We start from the raw sequence: 20591 nt of genomic DNA, 5'->3' as shown, positions 1-20591 counted from the left end.
ACCCCTGGGGCACTCCACTTGATACCAGCTGCCAACTACACATCAAGCCATTGATTACTACTGAGCCTGATGATCCAGCCAGTTTTCTGTCCACTTTACAGTCCATTCATCCAGCCCGCACTTCCTTAGCTTGCCTGTGAAAATGTTGTGGGAGACCATATCAAAAGCCTTGCTAAAATAAAGATACACCACATCCACCAGTCTCCCCACATCCACAGAGTCTGTCATCTCATCACAAAAGGCAATCAGGTTGGTCAGGCATCACCTGCCCCTGGTGAATCCATACTGACTGCTCCTAAGCATCCTTTTCTCCTCCAAGTGCTTACAAATGGATTCCTTGAGGATCTGCTCCATGATTTTTCCAGTGACTGAGGTAAGGCTGATTGGTCTGTAGTTCCCTGAATCTTCCTTTTGCCCTGTCTTACATATGGGCACTATGTTTGCCCTTTTCCAATCGTCTGAGGACTCTTCTGATTACCATGAGTTTTCAAAGATGATGGCCAATGGCTCTGCAATCACATCAGCCAACTCCCTCAGCACCTTTGGGTGCATCCTATCTGGCCCTATGGACTTGTACACATATAGCTTTTCTAAGTAGTCCCTAAACTGTTGTTTCACCACTGAGGACTGCTCACCTCCTCCCCAAACTGTGCTGCCTGGTGCACTAATCTGGGACCTGACCTTGCCTGTGAAGACAGAGGTGAAAAAGGCATTGAGCACTTCAGCCTCTTCCTCAGCCTCTGTCACAAGGTTGCCTCCCCCAATCAGTAAGGGACTCACACTTTCCCTGATCCTCCTCTTGCTACGACATACTTGTAGAAACCCTTCTTGTTACCCTTCACATCCCTTGCTAGCTGCAACTCCAGTTGCTCTTTGGCCTTCCTGACTTCACCCGTGCATGCCCTTGCAATGCTCTTATATTCTTCCCTAGTTATTTGTCCAGAGTTCTCGACTAAACCAAGCTTGTCTTCTGCCATACTTCTAGTCTTCCTGTGCATCAGGATGGTTTGTTGCTGCATTCTCAGTAAGGCTTCTTCAAAGTACAGCCAGCTCTCCTGGACTCCTCTTCCCTTGTCTGGCTTCCCAGGGGATCCTGTCCATGAGTTCCCTGAGCAAGTTGAAGTCTGCTTTTTGAAGTCCAGGGTCCTTACTCTGCTGTTTGCCATTGTTCCTTTCCTTGGAATCCTAAACTCAATCATCTCGTGGTCGCTGCTGCCCAAGTTACTATCAGTTAGAAGCCGAAATATACTTTCCCATCACAGAGTTCTGGCTCTGGGCTGGAGACCACACTTTTACTCCAATCCTCGAAGAACACCATGGCTGCATAGCTGAGAAGAATAACATCTCTGGCAAGGGATGTCTGCAACACTGGCCTCTGCCATGTGTGGACATCAGTCATGTTGTAAGCTGGACTAGTGGAAATGCAGCTTTCATGGCTTTTATTTCCCAGGCCTTGGGCTAATTTTCTTCAGGGAGGTCCACTTCAACCACTCTGCAGTAGGGAATTCCAGTTCCATAATGCCCAGCAGTTCCCTAGAGGAGGTAGCTTGACAGATTCTGTCTGATAAGGGCTGGGTCATAGGATAGTGCTGCATGGTAGCAGCTGTCAGTTTATTTTATAATAAGATCTTCACTGATGCAGCAAACCACAATGTAGCTAGGAAGGGGAGGGAACTAGAAGAGGATGTGTTTGCACCTGTTAATATTCAGATGCATTTGGTAAGTCCCAGCAATCATCATCCTGTGTAATGAGTTGTGTTCTGATAATTAAGAAGGGCATAAGGTTAAGATGATAGTCAGGTTATCGTAAGGCAGCAATATTTCCTCTTACCAGGCACACCTGCCCCTTGGACTACAGCTGGAGTTGTGCCGATGCATTCTAGAACCTGCCTGCTCCCTAGTGCCCAGCATTGCTGCTTGAAGCAGGGGCTCAGTGATACTTTCCGAGTGCGGTGAACTGCATTGTGGGATCGCCTTGTCCACTGCAGTACAGGGAAGCTTCAATGTCTGTTTTCCAAGTATACTATAAAGAAACCAGCAGCAAGATACAGGAATAGGAGCTAAAGTCCTTGTCTGATGCTTTGCAAGCAGTTAGGATAACCAACCTTTGGAAGCATGTAGAAGGCCTTGGTGGGGTCATGAGCTGAAGTCTTCCTTGACTTGATTCATATTAGGTGCCCTATTGGATTGAGCAATGATGTTTTCCTTGGCTCATTATTTTCCCTACCAAGGGACCAGGACCTAAGCACTTATTACTAAAGAGTGCAGCCAAATGGATAGATTCCACCTTGTCACCCTGAGGTAAATCTGGAGTCACACTGCTGATTTCCAGGACGTGACTCCGAATTTGCATCAGTTTAACTGAAGTTACAATCTGACCTGAAGGTCCTTTTCTCCCTTGCCAGAGATGTTATTCTTCTCAGCTATGCAGCCATGGTGTTCTTCGAGGATTGGAGTAAAAGTGTGGTCTCCAGCCCAGAGCCAGAACTCTGTGATGGGAAAGTATATTTCGGCTTCTAACTGATAGTAACTTGGGCAGCAGCGACCACGAGATGATTGAGTTTAGGATTCCAAGGAAAGGAACAATGGCAAACAGCAGAGTAAGGACCCTGGACTTCAAAAAGCAGACTTCAACTTGCTCAGGGAACTCATGGACAGGATCCCCTGGGAAGCCAGACAAGGGAAGAGGAGTCCAGGAGAGCTGGCTGTACTTTGAAGAAGCCTTACTGAGAATGCAGCAACAAACCATCCTGATGCACAGGAAGACTAGAAGTATGGCAGAAGACAAGCTTGGTTTAGTCGAGAACTCTGGACAAATAACTAGGGAAGAATATAAGAGCATTGCAAGGGCATGCACGGGTGAAGTCAGGAAGGCCAAAGAGCAACTGGAGTTGCAGCTAGCAAGGGATGTGAAGGGTAACAAGAAGGGTTTCTACAAGTATGTCGTAGCAAGAGGAGGATCAGGGAAAGTGTGAGTCCCTTACTGATTGGGGGAGGCAACCTTGTGACAGAGGCTGAGGAAGAGGCTGAAGTGCTCAATGCCTTTTTCACCTCTGTCTTCACAGGCAAGGTCAGGTCCCAGATTAGTGCACCAGGCAGCACAGTTTGGGGAGGAGGTGAGCAGTCCTCAGTGGTGAAACAACAGTTTAGGGACTACTTAGAAAAGCTATATGTGTACAAGTCCATAGGGCCAGATAGGATGCACCCAAAGGTGCTGAGGGAGTTGGCTGATGTGATTGCAGAGCCATTGGCCATCATCTTTGAAAACTCATGGTAATCAGAAGAGTCCTCAGACGATTGGAAAAGGGCAAACATAGTGCCCATATGTAAGACAGGGCAAAAGGAAGATTCAGGGAACTACAGACCAATCAGCCTTACCTCAGTCACTGGAAAAATCATGGAGCAGATCCTCAAGGAATCCATTTGTAAGCACTTGGAGGAGAAAAGGATGCTTAGGAGCAGTCAGTATGGATTCACCAGGGGCAGGTGATGCCTGACCAACCTGATTGCCTTTTGTGATGAGATGACAGACTCTGTGGATGTGGGGAGACTGGTGGATGTGGTGTATCTTTATTTTAGCAAGGCTTTTGATATGGTCTCCCACAACATTTTCACAGGCAAGCTAAGGAAGTGCGGGCTGGATGAATGGACTGTAAAGTGGACAGAAAACTGGCTGGATCATCAGGCTCAGTAGTAATCAATGGCTTGATGTGTAGTTGGCAGCTGGTATCAAGTGGAGTGCCCCAGGGGTCAGTCCTGGGGCCAGTTTTGTTTAATGTGTGACAGGCTAGCTGGCAGGGACTTAGCCCAGGGGTTTTGAAAGGGTAAAAGATGATTGGAGGACTTGGGATTCCCTTTTATCACCAATGAGACCCCAGAGACTCACCCTCCATGTCCCCTGATTGGCCCCTCGGGTCACCTGGAGAAGGATAAAAGGGACAGCACAGCTGACTTGGGGGAGACCTGTGAGGGAGGATGAGAAAGAAGTTTCAGAGAGCTGGCAAGGGCTGGGCCAGCAGGGTGGGAGCATTTGCCCCAGAAAAGCCTAAAGGAGCAGGACCCTCATGCAGTGCAGCACAGGACCCACAGGCAAGAGAGGCTCCCTACTGGACTCTAGGATCCCCAGGAAAAGGCTAGGGCAGCATGGCATGCGGTCAGCAGGAGAGGCTCCTTGCCAGGCTCCAGGATCCCCAGCAAGAGGCTGCAGCCAGCAGGAGAGATTCCCTGCCTGGCTTCAGCAGAAAGCTGTGCAGTGACCTGAGAGGCTTCCAGTTTCTCTAGCAAGAGGCAGGGCAGCTGAGTGGCTTCCAGAAGGTCAAAAGCCCCAGCAGCTTGAAACAAACTTAGCTATGGTGTCTTTGTGGTAGAGTTTCTGCCTACTGTGTGGGATATCTGAGTTCAAGTCCTGACTGGATCAAGAAAGGGTGAATGATGTCACAGGGGAGAAATTCTTGTTGGAATGGAAGGGGACCACTCTGTTTGTTTGTTTGTTTTTCCCCTCCAGGTACCCCCACCCCATATCTCTTGTTATTTTGTATTTTGTGCATTTTGTTTTGTCGATCAGTATTATTTATTGTGTTGTTTGCATTTTATATTTTGTTAAACTGTTTTTGTCAACTGGATGAATATGACTACGAATGTAAATTCCTAACCTTTATTGAATCCTGCCCCCTCGGGGTGTTGTAGTGTCTCCTATACCCCCTGGTTTATATATGTTATGTTCCCACCATGGTTTTTTTTCATTAAAAAGGTGTATCTTTGAGTCCCCATTGGTGATCTGTCTCTGCTTGTTAGGGAAGGAGGGTCCCTACACCTCCCACAGCACTCGTGCACCTGCTCTGATCCTTTCAATTGGTGAGAGGGTACATCTTGGAGTACCACTCGGGTTACACGTTATGGCTCTACCCTGAGTCACAAGTGGCATCCCCTGTACTAGGAGCTGTCCAGACTCAGTCCCTGCTCTGGACAGTTTGCAGTCTAGAAAAGAATATAATGCAACCATGTGCACAGGCAGTGCTACCTCCTATTTTCACCAGGCTTTAAACAGTGTATGAAGATTACTGCTCAGGAAACCACTGAGTGGTGCAAGGCCCATGTACTAAAAGAATTAGATTTAAACCCATTTTACAGAAAAAGAAAGAGAAACAAAGGAAGGCTTGTCTTGGACTGCATAGAGGGGCCTGGCGTTCAGAGGAGAGCCAACAGCCTAGGTCTAAATGGGAGAGTAGCACTAATTTACCTTAAATTGATTGTAAGTTAACTATTCAAAGCCAAAACTGTGTAGATCCTCAGACTCCAGATTAAGGGGAATTCATTTTGATTCAAATTAAATTCATCCCCAGTCACTTGGCTGTAACCTGGAATACCCCATTTTAAATAGCGTGGAATGTTCATGCAGGTTGGCAGTAGTTGTACTGGATAGGTCAGAAAGCCAGAACAAGCTGAACTGGTGCAATGTTCCCAGACAGATGGGGCCTAACACCTAAGGGGAAACTAAAGAGATGCTAAGCACACCTTCTTCTGGTTATGTAATCACACCAAACAAATACTGCTGGACACTCATAGGCTTGTACCCACCTGCTGATGTGTAACTGACACCTCATTTTATGTGCCACCTTGCAGTCCAGCCTATGGGGTCCAAGATGGTTGAGTGTCCACACTCAGGGACAGAAGAGAGCTGTGGCACAAAAAGCAAGGGATTAAGTGATAGTAACAAATCCCATCCTACCTTAATTTAGCTTCTTCTAGCTCCTTGATGTATAAAATACACCAGTAAAGACTGCGCCATACACCAAGAGAGAGAGGGGAAAAGGTCTAAGGAAGCCCAATAGGAGGATGGAGGAAGTTCTAAATGTATATCATTTCTGAACTTGGCTCTCAGTGCTTCTAAACTTAGTCCTCAGTTCTTTAGTTATACATAGCGCTTACGTTTTGTCAAAGCCACAAAGATTTAAAAAATCTGTCCATTCTAATGAAATTTAATTCAGGAAAAGTGCAAAAAGAAGCATTTTGATGATGACATAACACTCAATTTTGACTTCGTTGTTATTTTTTTTCATTTTGTGGCAGTGTTGAAGGAAAATTCTTTGTATAAAACTTTTTTTAAGTTAAAAAGAGTCAATTTTAGAATGAAATATTTGCTTTTATTGAAATGAAATGTTTCAGTCAACACTGAATTCTGTTTATTTGCTGAATTTCATTTTGCAGGAAATGTTGAATTTCATAGTTTTCTTTACATTTCAAAATAGCAAAAGAATCAGAATTTCCCCTTGAAACAGAAAATCCCATCCCTGCCCAGCACTCATTACATCTGAGACCCTTGTACATTCCCAGGGTCAAATTCTAAGGTAGCATGTAATAGGTAGGGACCTACAAAAATCATTCTGAGGCAAAAGAGAAATTGTGGGCCACTTGCAGTGCACAATACCATTTTCACAATCTTTTTGTGGTGCCCCCCACACTACTGTTTGGCTAAGGGGCCCCAGTGGCCATGCCCCTTGCTGCTAATTGGCCAAGATGACTGCCCATTATGCAATCCCACCCCTTTCTGCTGATTGGTAGAGAGGGGCAGGGCTGCACAATAGGCAGCCTTGGCCAATCAGCAGCAAGGGCTGGGGGCGGGGGCGGCCACCACCTTTGCAGTTCCCCTTCATGCCAGCAAGTCCCCTTCATGCCAGCGGGCTGTGAGGCCGGACTGCAGTGACCCTGAAGACCACCAGATTAGAATGGGGAGCCATTTAATTTTTAGTACATTTTTTTCTTAGTGATTCCATACCAAAATCACAGGAATCGCCATTTTCATGGGGTTCGCAGAAACCAGTGTTTATTAAAGTTTCTGCAAAAAAATGCAAAATCATAAATAGAATAGATCCCTAGTAATAGGGGAGAAAGTTACACTTTGATAAGCAAGTGACAGTTTTGGTGTAACTTAAAAGGGATCAGAAGAAAGTGATAGGTGACACCAATTTAGGATCTCCAGGAGTGTGTCTGCACCCCACTCACTGGGAGCTCAGTACATGTCAACCCCAGGTTTTAAACCAAGAACCCCAAACCATTACTCTTGAGCACACTGGAAACCCTGGTCTTGTGCACATTGCCAGCAAATCTCCACAACACACTCATTTCCAGCACTGATGCATACAGAATCCCAGTGCAATCCCTACCCAGCTCTCGGGGATGCATATAGAGCAGATGAGTAGAGCGTATTACTTCGGTGAAGTGAGTGAGCTGTTTGCTGTCACAGCGTGAACATTCCCTAGCACTCCCCTGAATTGGAGTTCCTGGTCCAAGCTTGAACCGCTTACCCTTCAGAACTGCATCCCCAGTGCTCTGCAGAGAGAAAAGGAGTCAGCAAATGTGCCTGAAGAGGGACTTCAGTGAGGCACAAGGCAGGAGGGAGCTGCATACAGACAAAAAAGTTCTCCAGCAGGGGACCAGGGGAGGTTGTGAGGAAGAACAAAAAGCCAACAAAAATAATAAATGAAAGCTGGGTTCTTTTTGCATTCAGATAACCGGCCAAATAAATTGCTTTTGGAATGATAATATTTCCATGTATATGCATTCACTTCTATGGTTCGATGCAGCATAGGAAATTTTAGCCCAGCAGGGTAATTTTTTTTTGGAAAAGAAGTCATTTTAAAAGGAAAGTATCCTTTCTACTAAACCTACACATTGCCAGTGTGATTCGCTAAAACAATGTAAGGCTGCTTATGGACAACCTTTTATCTTCTTCCTTGCATTTCCTGGTTGTTATGTGTTTCATTGAGGCTCTCCATGGTATTAAGCACTGTATATAGTTTTTTCTGAGCAGTGGATACAGACCACACCATATGGATCTCAGATGACATGATAACTATTCCAAATGCAGTCTCGCGGCCTGAAATAAAATTGGTCATCAAGCTCAATTACCACTTCATGCATATGCAATGAGGAGACATAGTTTGTGCCACACAAAAGAAATATGCACATTCAAAGCCATGCACACACATGTTAATTGCACTGCTAAATGCTGGGAGGCAGCCCCTATCCTCCTCTCTCCTCCTCTTCTCTAATACCCATTCCCTGCTATGTGAATAAAGCTTACATGGCCATCCCTCTGGAATCAGGCCTCTGCTATCATCCACAACATTTGTGCAAGAAAAATGCCTGATGAAACAGTAGAGTGGCATAAATGCCGCTCCCTGTGATGAAACTGATTGAGTGTAGATGGCAGGGTCATGGGGCAGCATTGGATGGCTAAATTACATCTTAAACCACGTGGTTTCTAAATAAAGAACTATGTGTCATAATATCTGAGCTTGCCAGGACTTTCAGGGCACCCTTCTTTGCATTTACTGGTGGGGGGGGGTTTATTTTGCTAGGCATGATTCTTTTCCACCTGAAGCAGTATTGGAGTGTGTACAAGCATACATACATGTCTGCCTGTGAGCGGGGAGACAGAGAAAGAGAGCGAGAGAGAGAGAGAGAATGAGTGAAGGGGCGGGGGGGGAGGGGGATGAGAGAAAGAGAAGGATTAAATATGCCCCAGGCAGATGGATTGATATTTAACTCTCACAGTAATCCGTTAGTGCCTTTCCTCAAGTGACCTAATTTTTTTGTTTTGTTAATGAACACCTCCCCTCATACATTATTGTAATAGCAATATTTTATAAAAATAAATTTTCCAGGTGGGGAAACAGGCATTGGGGAAGTCTTGTCCCAAATTTCAGATGGATAAAACATCCTTGGCACTGCCTGTGACACCTGCCCTGAAGCGTGCCCTACCAATTTATTCCCGCTTCCAATGAGAGCTAAGCCGAGGCAGCCAAAAATGTATCTGCAAGCAATTTTTCAAATAAAACATGAAACTATGGTTTGAGAGCATCCCTGGGCTTTCCACATGCAGGTGTACATTAGGGCTGTGCCATCCTCTGACTTCTTTACTATTCCTTCCATCGAGGAACAGCACACACACACACCAACTGCAGGTGCTTCCTCAGCCTGACAAAGGACAGAGGGTCTTGGTGGCCACGAGGAAGGGCTTGAGGACCACCAAGATCTGGGAGATGGTAGCCTGCCATCTTCCTGCATTTGGAAATGAGCTTGCTGGTTCTCCTGGCACCATCACCAGGAGCCCTGCCCCCACCTCCCCTGCCCATGACTATGAGGTGGAACTTGTGTGCCAAACAGTGGATGCCAACAAAGTTGGCATCACAGACCACCTTGACCATATTGACCCCATTGTCGGTGACCATGAATCCGCGGGTGAGATCACCCTGCCCAATGAGCCACCCCTGCACCAAGCGATTCATGGCCCCATGATCTTGGTTGCTGTGTGGGACTCATCCATCACCTTGCCTTGAAGGAGAGCCCACCAATGCCTGACTGGTTGCACCAGTGCCGTGTGAGGGAGAGCTATGTATTTCATAGATTTCATAGACATTAGGGCTGGAAGGGACCTCAGAAGATCATCAAGTCCAGCCCCCTGCCCAAAGGGCAGGAAATCAGCTGGGGTCATAGGATCCCAGCAAGATAAGCATCCAGTTTGCTCTTGAAGGTGTTCAATGTAGGCGCTTGAACCACCTCCGGTGGCAGGCTGTTCCAGACCTTGGGGGCTCGGACAGTAAAGAAATTCTTCCTTAAAGATGATCGCTACCCCGGCTGCTTCAGATGTCCAAGGTGAAGTGTAAGGCTACCTGCGGACCTGGCTTGTGTAGCTCCTCCCTCAAGTATTCCCTGCATGCCTCATACAGGGAGAGCACCATCACCCTGCTGAAGATGGTGCATATGGACACTTGATATGATAAGGCCACAAGCACCATGAGCTGCCTGAACCCTGGCTGCTCAACTAAGGAGAAAGGCTGGCCATCCACAGCAAGCCTCTCCCCAGAGTTCTGAGTGATCTCACTCGCCCTTGCAACAAGCCCCCTTTCTGTCCACCTTTCTCCCACTGTTCCAGGGTGGCCTGCCTCTGCTTTGGGGGGATGGGGGCTTTGAAGCAAGAGGGGAACTTCCCTTTGGGCATGCTTCTGCTGGTGCCAGGCTGAGTAGGAGCAAGGGCAAGGGAGTGGTACCTGCAGAGATGCAGCAGAACCTCCATGGTACTCATATGTTTTGTTCCCTTGCCCCAGCTGGTTTTGGCTCACCAGTGCAGGCAGATAGCATATGTGGGATCATCTGCCAGCTCAAAATGATTCCAGAACACACTACTCGCTCACTTCTGGGATCCGGTGCATGTGTGGATACTGCCATTTCCCCCTCTTCAGCAGGGAGCGGCACAGCAACAGGAGGAATGGACTCAGCTGAGCCACTTGCCTCCACAATCTGTATCTCAGCCTCCTCTGAAGTGCTTTCTGGGGAAGGAGACCAGGCTCTAGGGGAAGCTTGAGGAGTGTGGAGTACAGACTCAGATGATTCCCTTTCCTTCCCCAGAATTTCCCTTGCTAGGGCACTCAGATCTAGATCCAGCTCTTCTTCTGTCACTGGAAGGCTCAGGATGGGAAATGAAGTGGGGGTGGAAGACACTGTTATTCTGGTGCTGCTGCTTGTTGTCATGGTGGTGGTGGGGGCAGTTATGACTGGTGCTCTTGCAAGGGATGCAGACTCAGTCACAGGCAGTGGCACTGGTACTGGCACTGCTCCCCTTTCCTTGCTGCTTGTAGAACTAGTGGAAGCCTCATGCCTGCTTGTTGTAGCACAGAGGCTGAGTCTCAGTTTGGGGGAGGGGGTAGAACTTACAGCTCTCCCTCTATCTCCTCTTCCACCCCTCCCCGAAGGCTTGCCAGCTGCCTGTCCAGCACACTTCATGGTGTGTTTCATACTGTCTTGTCTTTATAAAAATACGTAAATGTATACATGTGTTTTCCTATATAAATTCTAGATTATAATATGCAAAATAATACACAAAATAAAAATATATAAATGAATATATCTGTTTTCCTAAATAAATTCTATAACATGCAATATAATTATGACATTGAAAAAAAAATCAATAAATGTAATAATACAATAAAAGGGTATAGAAAGAAATCAAAAGGTATTGAGGAATCCCACTTGCTAGGCTAGCAAGTAGGAAGTCAATGGTAGTAGCCTTTGTTGTCTAACACTGCTGAGCTGCTGGAAGATACAGCTCAGTAACTGACCCCAAGGCAGAAAGCAGGCCAGTTCAAACAATGCTGCTTTTTATGCTATTTTTCCATCCCTCCCCCAGAGCACTGGGATTGGACGGGACCTCAGGGAAGGATCAGAGTCTTCCCTGCAGACAAGCCCAGCAAAACACAAAACATTTCAAAAGTTTCAAAATGTTTTGACTGCCCTCGTTTTGTTTCAAGGCTGTTTCAAAGCCCTTAGTTTCATTTAGATTTCACTGTTTTGAGCTCAAAACTAGTTGAAACAGCGTCAAAATGAAACAGCCAGTGAAATTTTGCACAGCCCTAGCGCACATGTATGCATCAAATTCTGTTTGCATGAAAAGAAAGGGTTGAGTGTACTTTGTATGACTATGTATTCACCTATGTAATCTTAGAGTTTACAAGATTTTCTCTGAGCAATTCCTTGGGGAAACTGAAATTCACCCAGTGAAGATGTATAATACAGGAACCCATTACTAGAAGGACCACCTGGACTCTAAGTACATTTCCCAGTTATCACAGACAACCAAGCAACAGCCAGTCAGTCAAAAAGGATACAAGAACAACTAGTCTGTGTCCCCCTGAATACACATACTGCAAGTCACACAGCACCCCCTAACAGCTGATAACAAACTTAGGCTATTAAAAGTCAAAGAACCCCAAAACAACGATATGCCCCAGGAAGAGAGCAAAAGAGACTATGGATCCTGTCTGTGGATCTTGGGCCCCTAGGTCCACCAGCAGTGGCAGGGAATTTGGTAGGTAAATTTGGTAGGTAAACATGCCTAGCTGCTTCTAAACAGCATGGTTTAAATGACCAATCGCACAGAGCAAACAGCAAATTATGAATAGCAAGAGTCACAAGGAGTCACTGGTGAGGTCCCCATGGGCTAGAATGCACTTGCCTCAGGTCATTTTGAACAATAGATACATTTGTAAAATATGAACATCTCCCCATGGATTGCTCAGCAAGAGGCAGAGGGACCAAGCTCATCTGATCCATTCTTCCCTGGAAATAAGCTACCCAGGTTTGCTCAAAGTGTCAGCTAAAAGCAGATTAAATTATGGAGCCCTTAGGAAACCTCCATGCTGACAACAGGAGGCCAGATTCTGAAAAGCATTCAGGCCTGTATGCAGTCTGCTTTCCTGAACTTTTGGTTATACAGGCCATGATGTGAGCAGGTGGACCTTGGCCACTTGAAAATCTGCCTTTGAACTTTTCAGAATATCTAGCAACATATACTGTTTGATCCCAAACCTGGTCCTTGAACTGTATTTAACACCTTTAGACCCAAGCCGTGAGGCCAGTTTTGGTCTTGTTGATTGTTACCATTAGGAGGAGAAATTGGAGGTGGAGGTGGGTATGTTAGGGATGCTTCCTCCGTGTGTTTACCAAAAAGTACAAAGTTCTGCTCCCCACACCATCCCCTTGCATTGGAAGAATCAAATCACTCAAGTGCTTTCCGCAAGGTCTCATGACCAAGCTTGTTCAGGCTGTGCTGAAGCTTTCTTCCCTGTCTGTCTGTGAGCTCTGTCTCCCTGATTCTCAATCTTACCTCCCTGTCATCCAACCAGACACAATTCTCCTCTGCCAGGATATGGTAATAGCCAACCAAAGCCACCAGATCATAAAAATTCCTGAGTGGACTGTTGTATTCCTCTGTTTTGGGCAGCATCAGTACCTGGGTTTTGAAGTTGGAGAAATCAGTGCCTTCTCATGGCCACCGCAAGTGAATTGTGAGTTTCTCACCCAAAGTTTCAGTGAGGTTTAAGCCAACCTATAACACTGAGCCTAAGTGCAACCTAGGTGATTACTTTACTGCCCTCACCTCAGCTCATCTGTGTGTGGCCAGGACAGAGGTATTTGTCACACTTAATAATTCTGCCAGTGCATTTTTTTACACAATCTTGCACTCTTAGAAGGGGCATGTCCACCTCTATAACATCATTCATCACTGGTTAGCTGACAGCATAGGCTCCACTTCAGAGGAAAATGAAGCAACCTATCCAGCACTGCCCTCCCCTGCCCCTAAAAGAGCACACTTTTCAAGGGAACTCCCCTGCACTGAATGTCCATTGTAATGATGTTTTTCAGGAAGCCAACTGCAAGCCAGCAGCTGGGGAAACAGAGGGGAGGAAACAATGCAAGCATAAAAATTCCACTGAGATGAATCACCAGAGAGAGACCCTGCATGGGTTTAAGATTGTACTGGAGTGGAGCAATAGCAGAATCAGAAAGGAACTGTCTTCAGTGGCCAAAAGCCTTTCCAGTCTTACAGGCTGGTGTGAAATGGGTTTGAAGGTCTTGATCCAGTTCCTACTGGAAAAGGGTCCACATAATAAGTATGTACCTTGCTGTCTGGCACTAGCTAGCACTTTGCTTGACAATCTCCAGAGAAAGGCCAAGAACTAAACTAAGCATCTCCTTAGCTCATTAGAGCCACAGTGATGGGACAGCATACAGATCAAAGGCAACACTGCATGCCTATGATGGGATTAATCTAATTCATTTTAACAGGGCACGCTGTCCTGTCTCTCTTACAGGAATACACCATTGATATCTTCTTTGCTCAGACGTGGTATGACCGGCGCCTTCGCTTTAACAGCACCCTCAAAGCCCTCACTCTGAATACCAACATGGTGAGCCGCATCTGGATCCCAGACACGTTTTTCAGGAACTCCAAGCGAGCTGACTCTCACTGGATAACCACACCCAATCAGCTGCTCAGGATCTGGAATGATGGCAAAGTGCTCTACACACTCAGGTACTTCTGGGGCTCAGCAGCTGACTCAAAGGAACCTATGACACCAGGCCTGTGTGGCTGCACTGTTAAAAAAAAAAAAAGAGATGATAATTTGAGTCATGGGATGGGAGGTTCCCAGCTGCTGTCCTGCCAACAGCAGAAGTGATGCTGTGGCATCTTGATGAGAAAGCTCCCACAGTTACACAGTAGAACCAAATGGGAAATGTGTTTTAAGCAAGGGTGGATCCAGAGGGGTTGTAGTAGCCCAGCCCCTTAAGCTGTGCTGCATGTGAGCTTCTGGTGCAGGGTCTGGCAAGAGCCCCTGTTTTTTTACAGTTCTGGACTAAGGGGTAGGTGCTGTCTCCTTTCCTTTGCTGCTGACTTCAGTGAAAGGGGGAGGGAGGGAAAAGGCAAAAAGCAGGAGCATTAAGCCTGGCTCTGGAACCATGTGAAAGTAGGTGCTCTGGTCGGGCTCAGCCCCAATCAGCTGGTGAGCTCAGAGCTCACTGATGCACAGCTCTGGCACAAGCCCCTGCTGACCAAGTAGTGAGCCCAGAGCTCACTGCATGCACTGCACAACCAAAGTGGGGTGTTGCCCTTCCCTTCCCCCTTCCTGGATCCACGAGTGACTTCAAGTACTATGAAAAATTCTAAAAAAATCAAAAAAATCTTCTCATCTTGAATCAGGACAAAAGATCAGAATCTCAAAAAAGTTCCAAGCCAATAATTTTTTAATGGTTTAGGTCCATCAAACTATTCACCAATCATTTCACAAAATTTTGAATTGACTTGGGGTGTTTTTATTACAACATTTATGTATCTGAATAAAATAAATGCTGAGCCAGAAAATTGGAAATGTTTATCTTGAATATATCAAATTACACGTTTTAACCATTCTGAGACTTTTTAAATGCATTTTCAAATGAGTGCTGAAATGGGCCCTTTCCCGCAAACAGTTTTTGTTGCATTGAATTAGCATGTTTTAAGGACAATTTGCTTCTTCAGAACATGTAGCTATTATACATCTGTGTTTGAAGTCAAAATCCTCTGCATTAATGATAAGTCTTTCTCTCTTTTCCAGGCTGACTATAGAGGCTGAATGTCTTCTCCAGCTGCAGAATTTTCCAATGGACACTCACTCCTGCCCCCTGGTTTTCTCCAGTTGTGAGTATCAGCTTCTTGAATATGGTTTAGGGGTGAAACTCAACCAGCTCAAACCATCTTCCACAGGCATCAGATTCTCTTCAGGTACATGACAATTCAGTCCTTCCATTTCTCTAGTGCTGGGCTCCTGTTTAGCCCTATGTTCCACCCAGTTCATCCTCCTGCTCCTTGGAATAAGTAAATAACTCAGGGCTACATTCTCTGCTACACTGAGTTTCTGCTCAGTGTTTGGAAGACTGGGGAGAGACAGAGAAGTCAGCAACGAGCAGGTTATGCTCTGTGATTATGGAACCAGCCCTGGAATAGATTTAGAGGTTGATACAACTTTCTAACCAAAAGCAGCTGGTAATGGTCCTCATTCGACCATCTGCTGGATAACAGTCCACCTTAGCCATACCATTTGTTTTCCTTTCTGCCCCAGGACCTGTGAGGTGATGCTGGGCTGGCTGTGCTAGCCCACTGGAGGCTCCTCCAAGCCTGGGGAGCTCCTCCTCCCCATGAGGGAAGATGAGGTCACATTCTATATCTTTTTACTACCAGAGTGGCACAAAAGTTACAGAGCTGGTCAGAGACACTAGAACTTACTCCGTTTGTTTGTTGTTCTCCAGAGCAGACAGCAGTGATGGTGCCTATTCACTGGCCTACAATAACTTATGTGCCATGTCTTAGCAAGAGATTCCGAACTTGGGAGGGGCGGGGGGGGGGGGCAGGGGTAGTTCAGTTGTGATCTTCAGAACTTGGTTATCCCCAGCCTGCCTTTCTGCCCTGCTAAAATTCAGTTTATGGCTCTGAGCTGTCAGAAACAAGATTCTGTATCTTCTCCCCTGAGGGGCTATCATATAGGTATCAAGATCTCTGCTCAAAACAGGTTTGACATTTCATTTTATAAATAAATTCAAGACCAGGAGAAGAAGCCACTTCAGCCTGCAGACACTGTGCTTCCTTTTTCCAAATGATTCGCACTACCACCACCACAATGGGAGCTGCATTGATTGTAGCTCCCCCAGCCTACCAGGTACTGCCCCTACTACAACAAGCCAACCTCCTCTAAGCACCAACGTGCACTCTCTTGCTGAAAATAACAGTCAGGACTCTTCAAAGCTTTCAGCACAGCCATCCTGGTCAGTGTGGCTACTGATGAAATTTGGACTCACCCCAGCATAGACAAGACTAAAGAATTTTACTCAACAGCAAACTGTTTCCAGGTGGTTTATGAGCTATACCAGCTGACATCAGACACACCCATGGGTTAATTCTGGATGAAGAAAAAAGCATCCCTTTTAAAGCAGTCTGACTAGATTGGGTGTCATAAGTTTCGCTCACCCCACATAGGGAAGTGCATTTTGCACATCAATCATGGGGCATTTCGCATGGGGAAATGGAGGTCAATGATAGAACTACTGAGGGAAAAGGACATCCCACTAACCCCGCTGTTAGAGTTTCAAGTCATCTGTAATGAAGAGGCTAGCTGCAGATACAGATTATTTCATTTTGATACAAGGTGGAACTCAAGAGGCTGTTCCTAGGGAACATTTTTATTTGTAGTAAATCTCCATCTCATACTTAAGGGTCTGGTTCCAGTTCAGTTTGGACTGAACTATAAGCATGCTAGTCCTATGGCAAAACGAGTACTTCTACCCCCCCTGGAAACACTGGTCAGACCCTGACATCCAGCTCTAAGGGTAGGATAAGTATTTGGCTGCCTAACCTAATGAGAAGCTTGGGAAGTCAAAGACAACAGGGGAAGTCAAAGACCAACTTAAAAATATGAAATCTTTATGATTTGTCTACAATAATTGTCTCTGGTTAAAATTAACAAATTGGCCACTTTGTAGAACCTGATATCAGACAGCAGCAAATGGGTGGCATGTTCTATTTGAATGAGTCAGTTCATACTTATTTGTTTACAAGTCCTAAGTTAGCTAGCTGCGTACATGTTTATTTCCGTGTACATATTTGAGTGGCTAGTGATCTTCAGGGGGTTGATAGTGTACATCACTGTGGCTGAAACTGAAAGTGACAGAAACAATCATTTATGAAAATGGAAAATGGCTTTCTAGGGCTGAATATCAAAAAGAAAGTGGAAAAAGCCTGCTAGAGAAGCCAATACTGTAAAGCAAAGTCAAGCCTTTTAAGATTTCTGAAATCAAGTATTTTGCTTCTGATGCATCAGAATTTTCTACCAGTGAATGTTCATCCCACCGAAGTGCCAGTGCTCCTACTTCTGAAAATAATCTCCTCAACAAAGACAGTTTTGTTTCTTCTGATAGGTCTGAAAAAAAGAGAACAAGGAGAAAATGTTATTGGTGAGGCAGCTGAAAGATGTGCTGAGCGATCCTGACAAATTGCAGTAGTCAATAACAGAGGTTCCTTTTGGCTTGTGAGTGCTGGGTCAGTGCAAACAAGTTGTTAGAATGCTCCTTTAGATGGTAATGGAAGAAAAGACACAACTTTCCATTTTTTCACACCAGTTTTGAAAGAACACACAAAGTGAGTTTGACATCTCTATTCCACTTCAACTGAGTGTTTATTACTTTTGCTACAAGTTGTTTATCTGGAGATTTTGCTTTAGCCTAGAATTATATTTCAGATTGTTAAAATACTTGGCCTCTTAGAATGAGACACAAGAAATAAGTAGCACATATGAACAGCCATTATATGTGAGGAGACTTAGAAATTAGACTGAAGTAAAATCATGCAATTGATAAATTATCTGATAGTTCATTACCTAGTTATTTTGAAAAGGGTTTTTTGTGGAGGCATCAGGCTGCATGGAACTCTAAGTTCAGTGGAAAATTCTATTCATTCTACTATAGCCAACTTTTGAAATCTGTGCAGTAGCTTGGGAAATATTATCTTGTGATGAAAGAACATTCCCAGTGAATTGCCTTGAAGGAAATTCATGATCATCATTTGGGCAAAAATATTCAAAATAAATTCAATCACATTCTGAGGAACATGGTTAAAAAGGAAATTACTTCTGCCTGGAAAGTAGGCATGTATTATTCTATTATGTTGGACGGCACCCAAGATATTAACAATCAAGAGCAGATACTGTTGATAATTAGAGTTGTTTCTGCAGAAGAGGCAACTGAGGCAAGAAAAGTCAGTGTCATGATCAAAGAACATTGAGCTGGATTTCTGAATGTGACAGATTCCACGGGGACTGCAATGACAGAGGCTCCCTTTGAACAATTAAAAGAAATAAGAATTTCACTCAGTGGCTTGAGAGGGCAAAGCTATGTCAATGCGACAGATATGAAAGACAAACAAACCAGTGCACAGGAGAGAATCAGGGACCTTAAGAAAATGTTTTGCAGTCTTTTTTAAAATAATGGCACAAATTGATGCATTGGAACTGTTGAATTTTTTAAGTGATTCAAAGTATCACTTATTTGCAGCCTCACTACAACAGTGGGTCAAATGCCTTAACGTGTGACCAACCCATTTCCAAAACCCTTCTTTGAAACAAGATGGGAACACTGAATTGATATGATCTGAGTATTTTTGCACCAAGTTTCAACAGTCAATGAAAATTTAATTTTTACTCCCAATTACGTATTTTAAATCCTAAAGGAACACACAGAAATCAAAACTCAATGCAACATGAAATCTCTGGCTCAAAATCTACAACTACAACTTCTTGTGCTGCATGGAATTTTAGCCCAGAATGACTTTATGAAGTCACCATGGCAAAGAACATACGTCATGAAGCTAAATTGGGTACCAGCTATACTATGCATCACCTAAAAGCTTCAAAGGTTTCTTTGCAAACTATTGTCCTGATAAGAGATTTGCAAGTGTCTTTACTGATGCTGTGAAACTGCCTGATGAGCTGGAAATTGAAGCTAATTTCCCACAAGAAAAATCAAAAGAAAAATGTTTGATTATAAGAAAAGAAACAAACCATTAACAAATCCAGAAAATAAGTCTAAAGTTGTATTTGAATCTGTCTGGGACCTTTCCATACAGTACATGAGCTTGAATTACTTCAGAGGCTTTGGAAAAAAAATGGGAGGCCTTGGTTTCACGATTTCCTCATACCGAGGAGAACTCCAACCTTTCAGGAAGAGTGTACACTAGCACAGCATCAATAAGAGCACATTCCTCCCCATAGCAGACAATTAGCTTATCCTATACCCAATGGCTAAAGCATTATTCTTTGAGGATGAGGATGTAGGTTTGAATGCTCTCAAGCAAGTCACTAAGGCTGAGGGAAATATAGATGCAATGATCTGTTGTCAGATGGGAATATACACTATCTCCAGTAGAAGTGTATTAACCACCAGGCTTAGGTGGTTAACAAACAAAAGTTTTACAATAAAGAATCCTTATCTTGAATAAAAATAAACCTAGAAACAACCACAGAGCAAAGAGATCAAAACCACAAACTCTACAGCTACCTGATAACTAAAACAACTACAGAGAGAAATCCTCCTGAGCTTCCTATTCCTGGCCCAATGAACCCTGCATTTTTGGCTCCGTAAGGATACACAATTAGGCAGGAGTTGGCAACCTATGGCCTGTGGGCCAGATCCATGGAACCATTAGATCCAGCTGTTACCAAATTTGCCCATTACTTTGGGGTGTGCTCATTTATTAGGGATAGTTTCTAGGGTCTTGGTGATTCTGTCAATGTGCTGCTTGTGTTACTATACGGAGCTGTATCTCTCCCTTCTGCAAGTCCTCACCCCCAATGGAGCTATCTTGCAGGACTCAGTTTCAATGGGACTGGGTTCCTCCAGTCACCAAATCAGTCATACACACAAACACACACAAATTAATGTGACACGCCTGACCTGGCCGGGCTGATCAGCATGGACAGGCTGACACCCTCATATGCCAAGAATCAGTTCATAAGAGCAACAATAAACTGCAGTCAGACACAAGCACACAGGTAAACAGAATCCCTCTGAATCCAGCTGGATGTCCAGCTGACACCCTCATGGGCCAGCATTCAGTTCATAAGGGCACGTCTGAGTCAAACTGGGTCAATCAGCCTGTACAAGCTGATCCCCTTATGTGTTTCAAACTCAGCATGTCCCAATCTTTGGCCTCTTGATGAGCAGACCCCACAATAATTTTGGGCTTCACAGGGATCTTTAGCATAGGTAAAAGAAGCGTTGCTGCAGAGCACGGGAGGAAAGAGAAGCAGAGAAGAAAAAATGTACCCAGTTACTACCAGTCTGACTATAACAGTTATTTATTGCTAGCATATGAAATATATAATAGTACTAGTAGTAATAGACATGCAAAAGAAAAACAAACACCAACAATGACAATACTACCCTGGTTTCACTAAGTATTTGGGGAAACTTAGCTCAAGCTTAACTGATACAGTTCAGGTTCAGAAGTTTATGCCTAGAAAGAAGACAGAGAACGCTGGGATCTCACCTAGTCCACGGTACTCAGGCTGCAAAGCTGACAGGCACAGTCTGTAGCACAGTCCTTGAAGGGAGAGATGATCTGTTCTTCCAGCGTCCCAAGAACGACAGGGGATGGTGTCAGCACAGGGGTTTTCTTCTTCTCCTTCTTTCCTCCTGCTTCTACTTCTTTTCCTTCCTTTTCCTCTTCC

The 20591-nt window shown here is 44.8% G+C and overlaps 1 protein-coding gene across 1 annotated transcript in view; it reads left to right on the top strand.

Moving 5' to 3' along the window:
* The window catches only part of LOC102384784 (gamma-aminobutyric acid receptor subunit gamma-4), a 178773-nt gene that overhangs the window by 109033 nt on the left and 49149 nt on the right, over positions 1-20591 (top strand). Inside the window, exons 4-5 of the mRNA XM_025208770.1 lie at positions 13653-13873; positions 14934-15016. Of these exons, the coding sequence (XP_025064555.1) occupies positions 13653-13873; positions 14934-15016 (304 nt within the window). The remainder of the gene's footprint in view (positions 1-13652; positions 13874-14933; positions 15017-20591) is intronic.

This window comes from Alligator sinensis, unplaced genomic scaffold (assembly GCF_000455745.1).
Source record: "Alligator sinensis unplaced genomic scaffold, ASM45574v1 scaffold879_1, whole genome shotgun sequence".
Taxonomy (NCBI): Eukaryota; Metazoa; Chordata; order Crocodylia; family Alligatoridae; genus Alligator; species Alligator sinensis.
The sequence above is the reverse complement of the archived record's forward strand: the minus strand, read 5'-3'. Positions and strand labels throughout refer to the sequence as shown.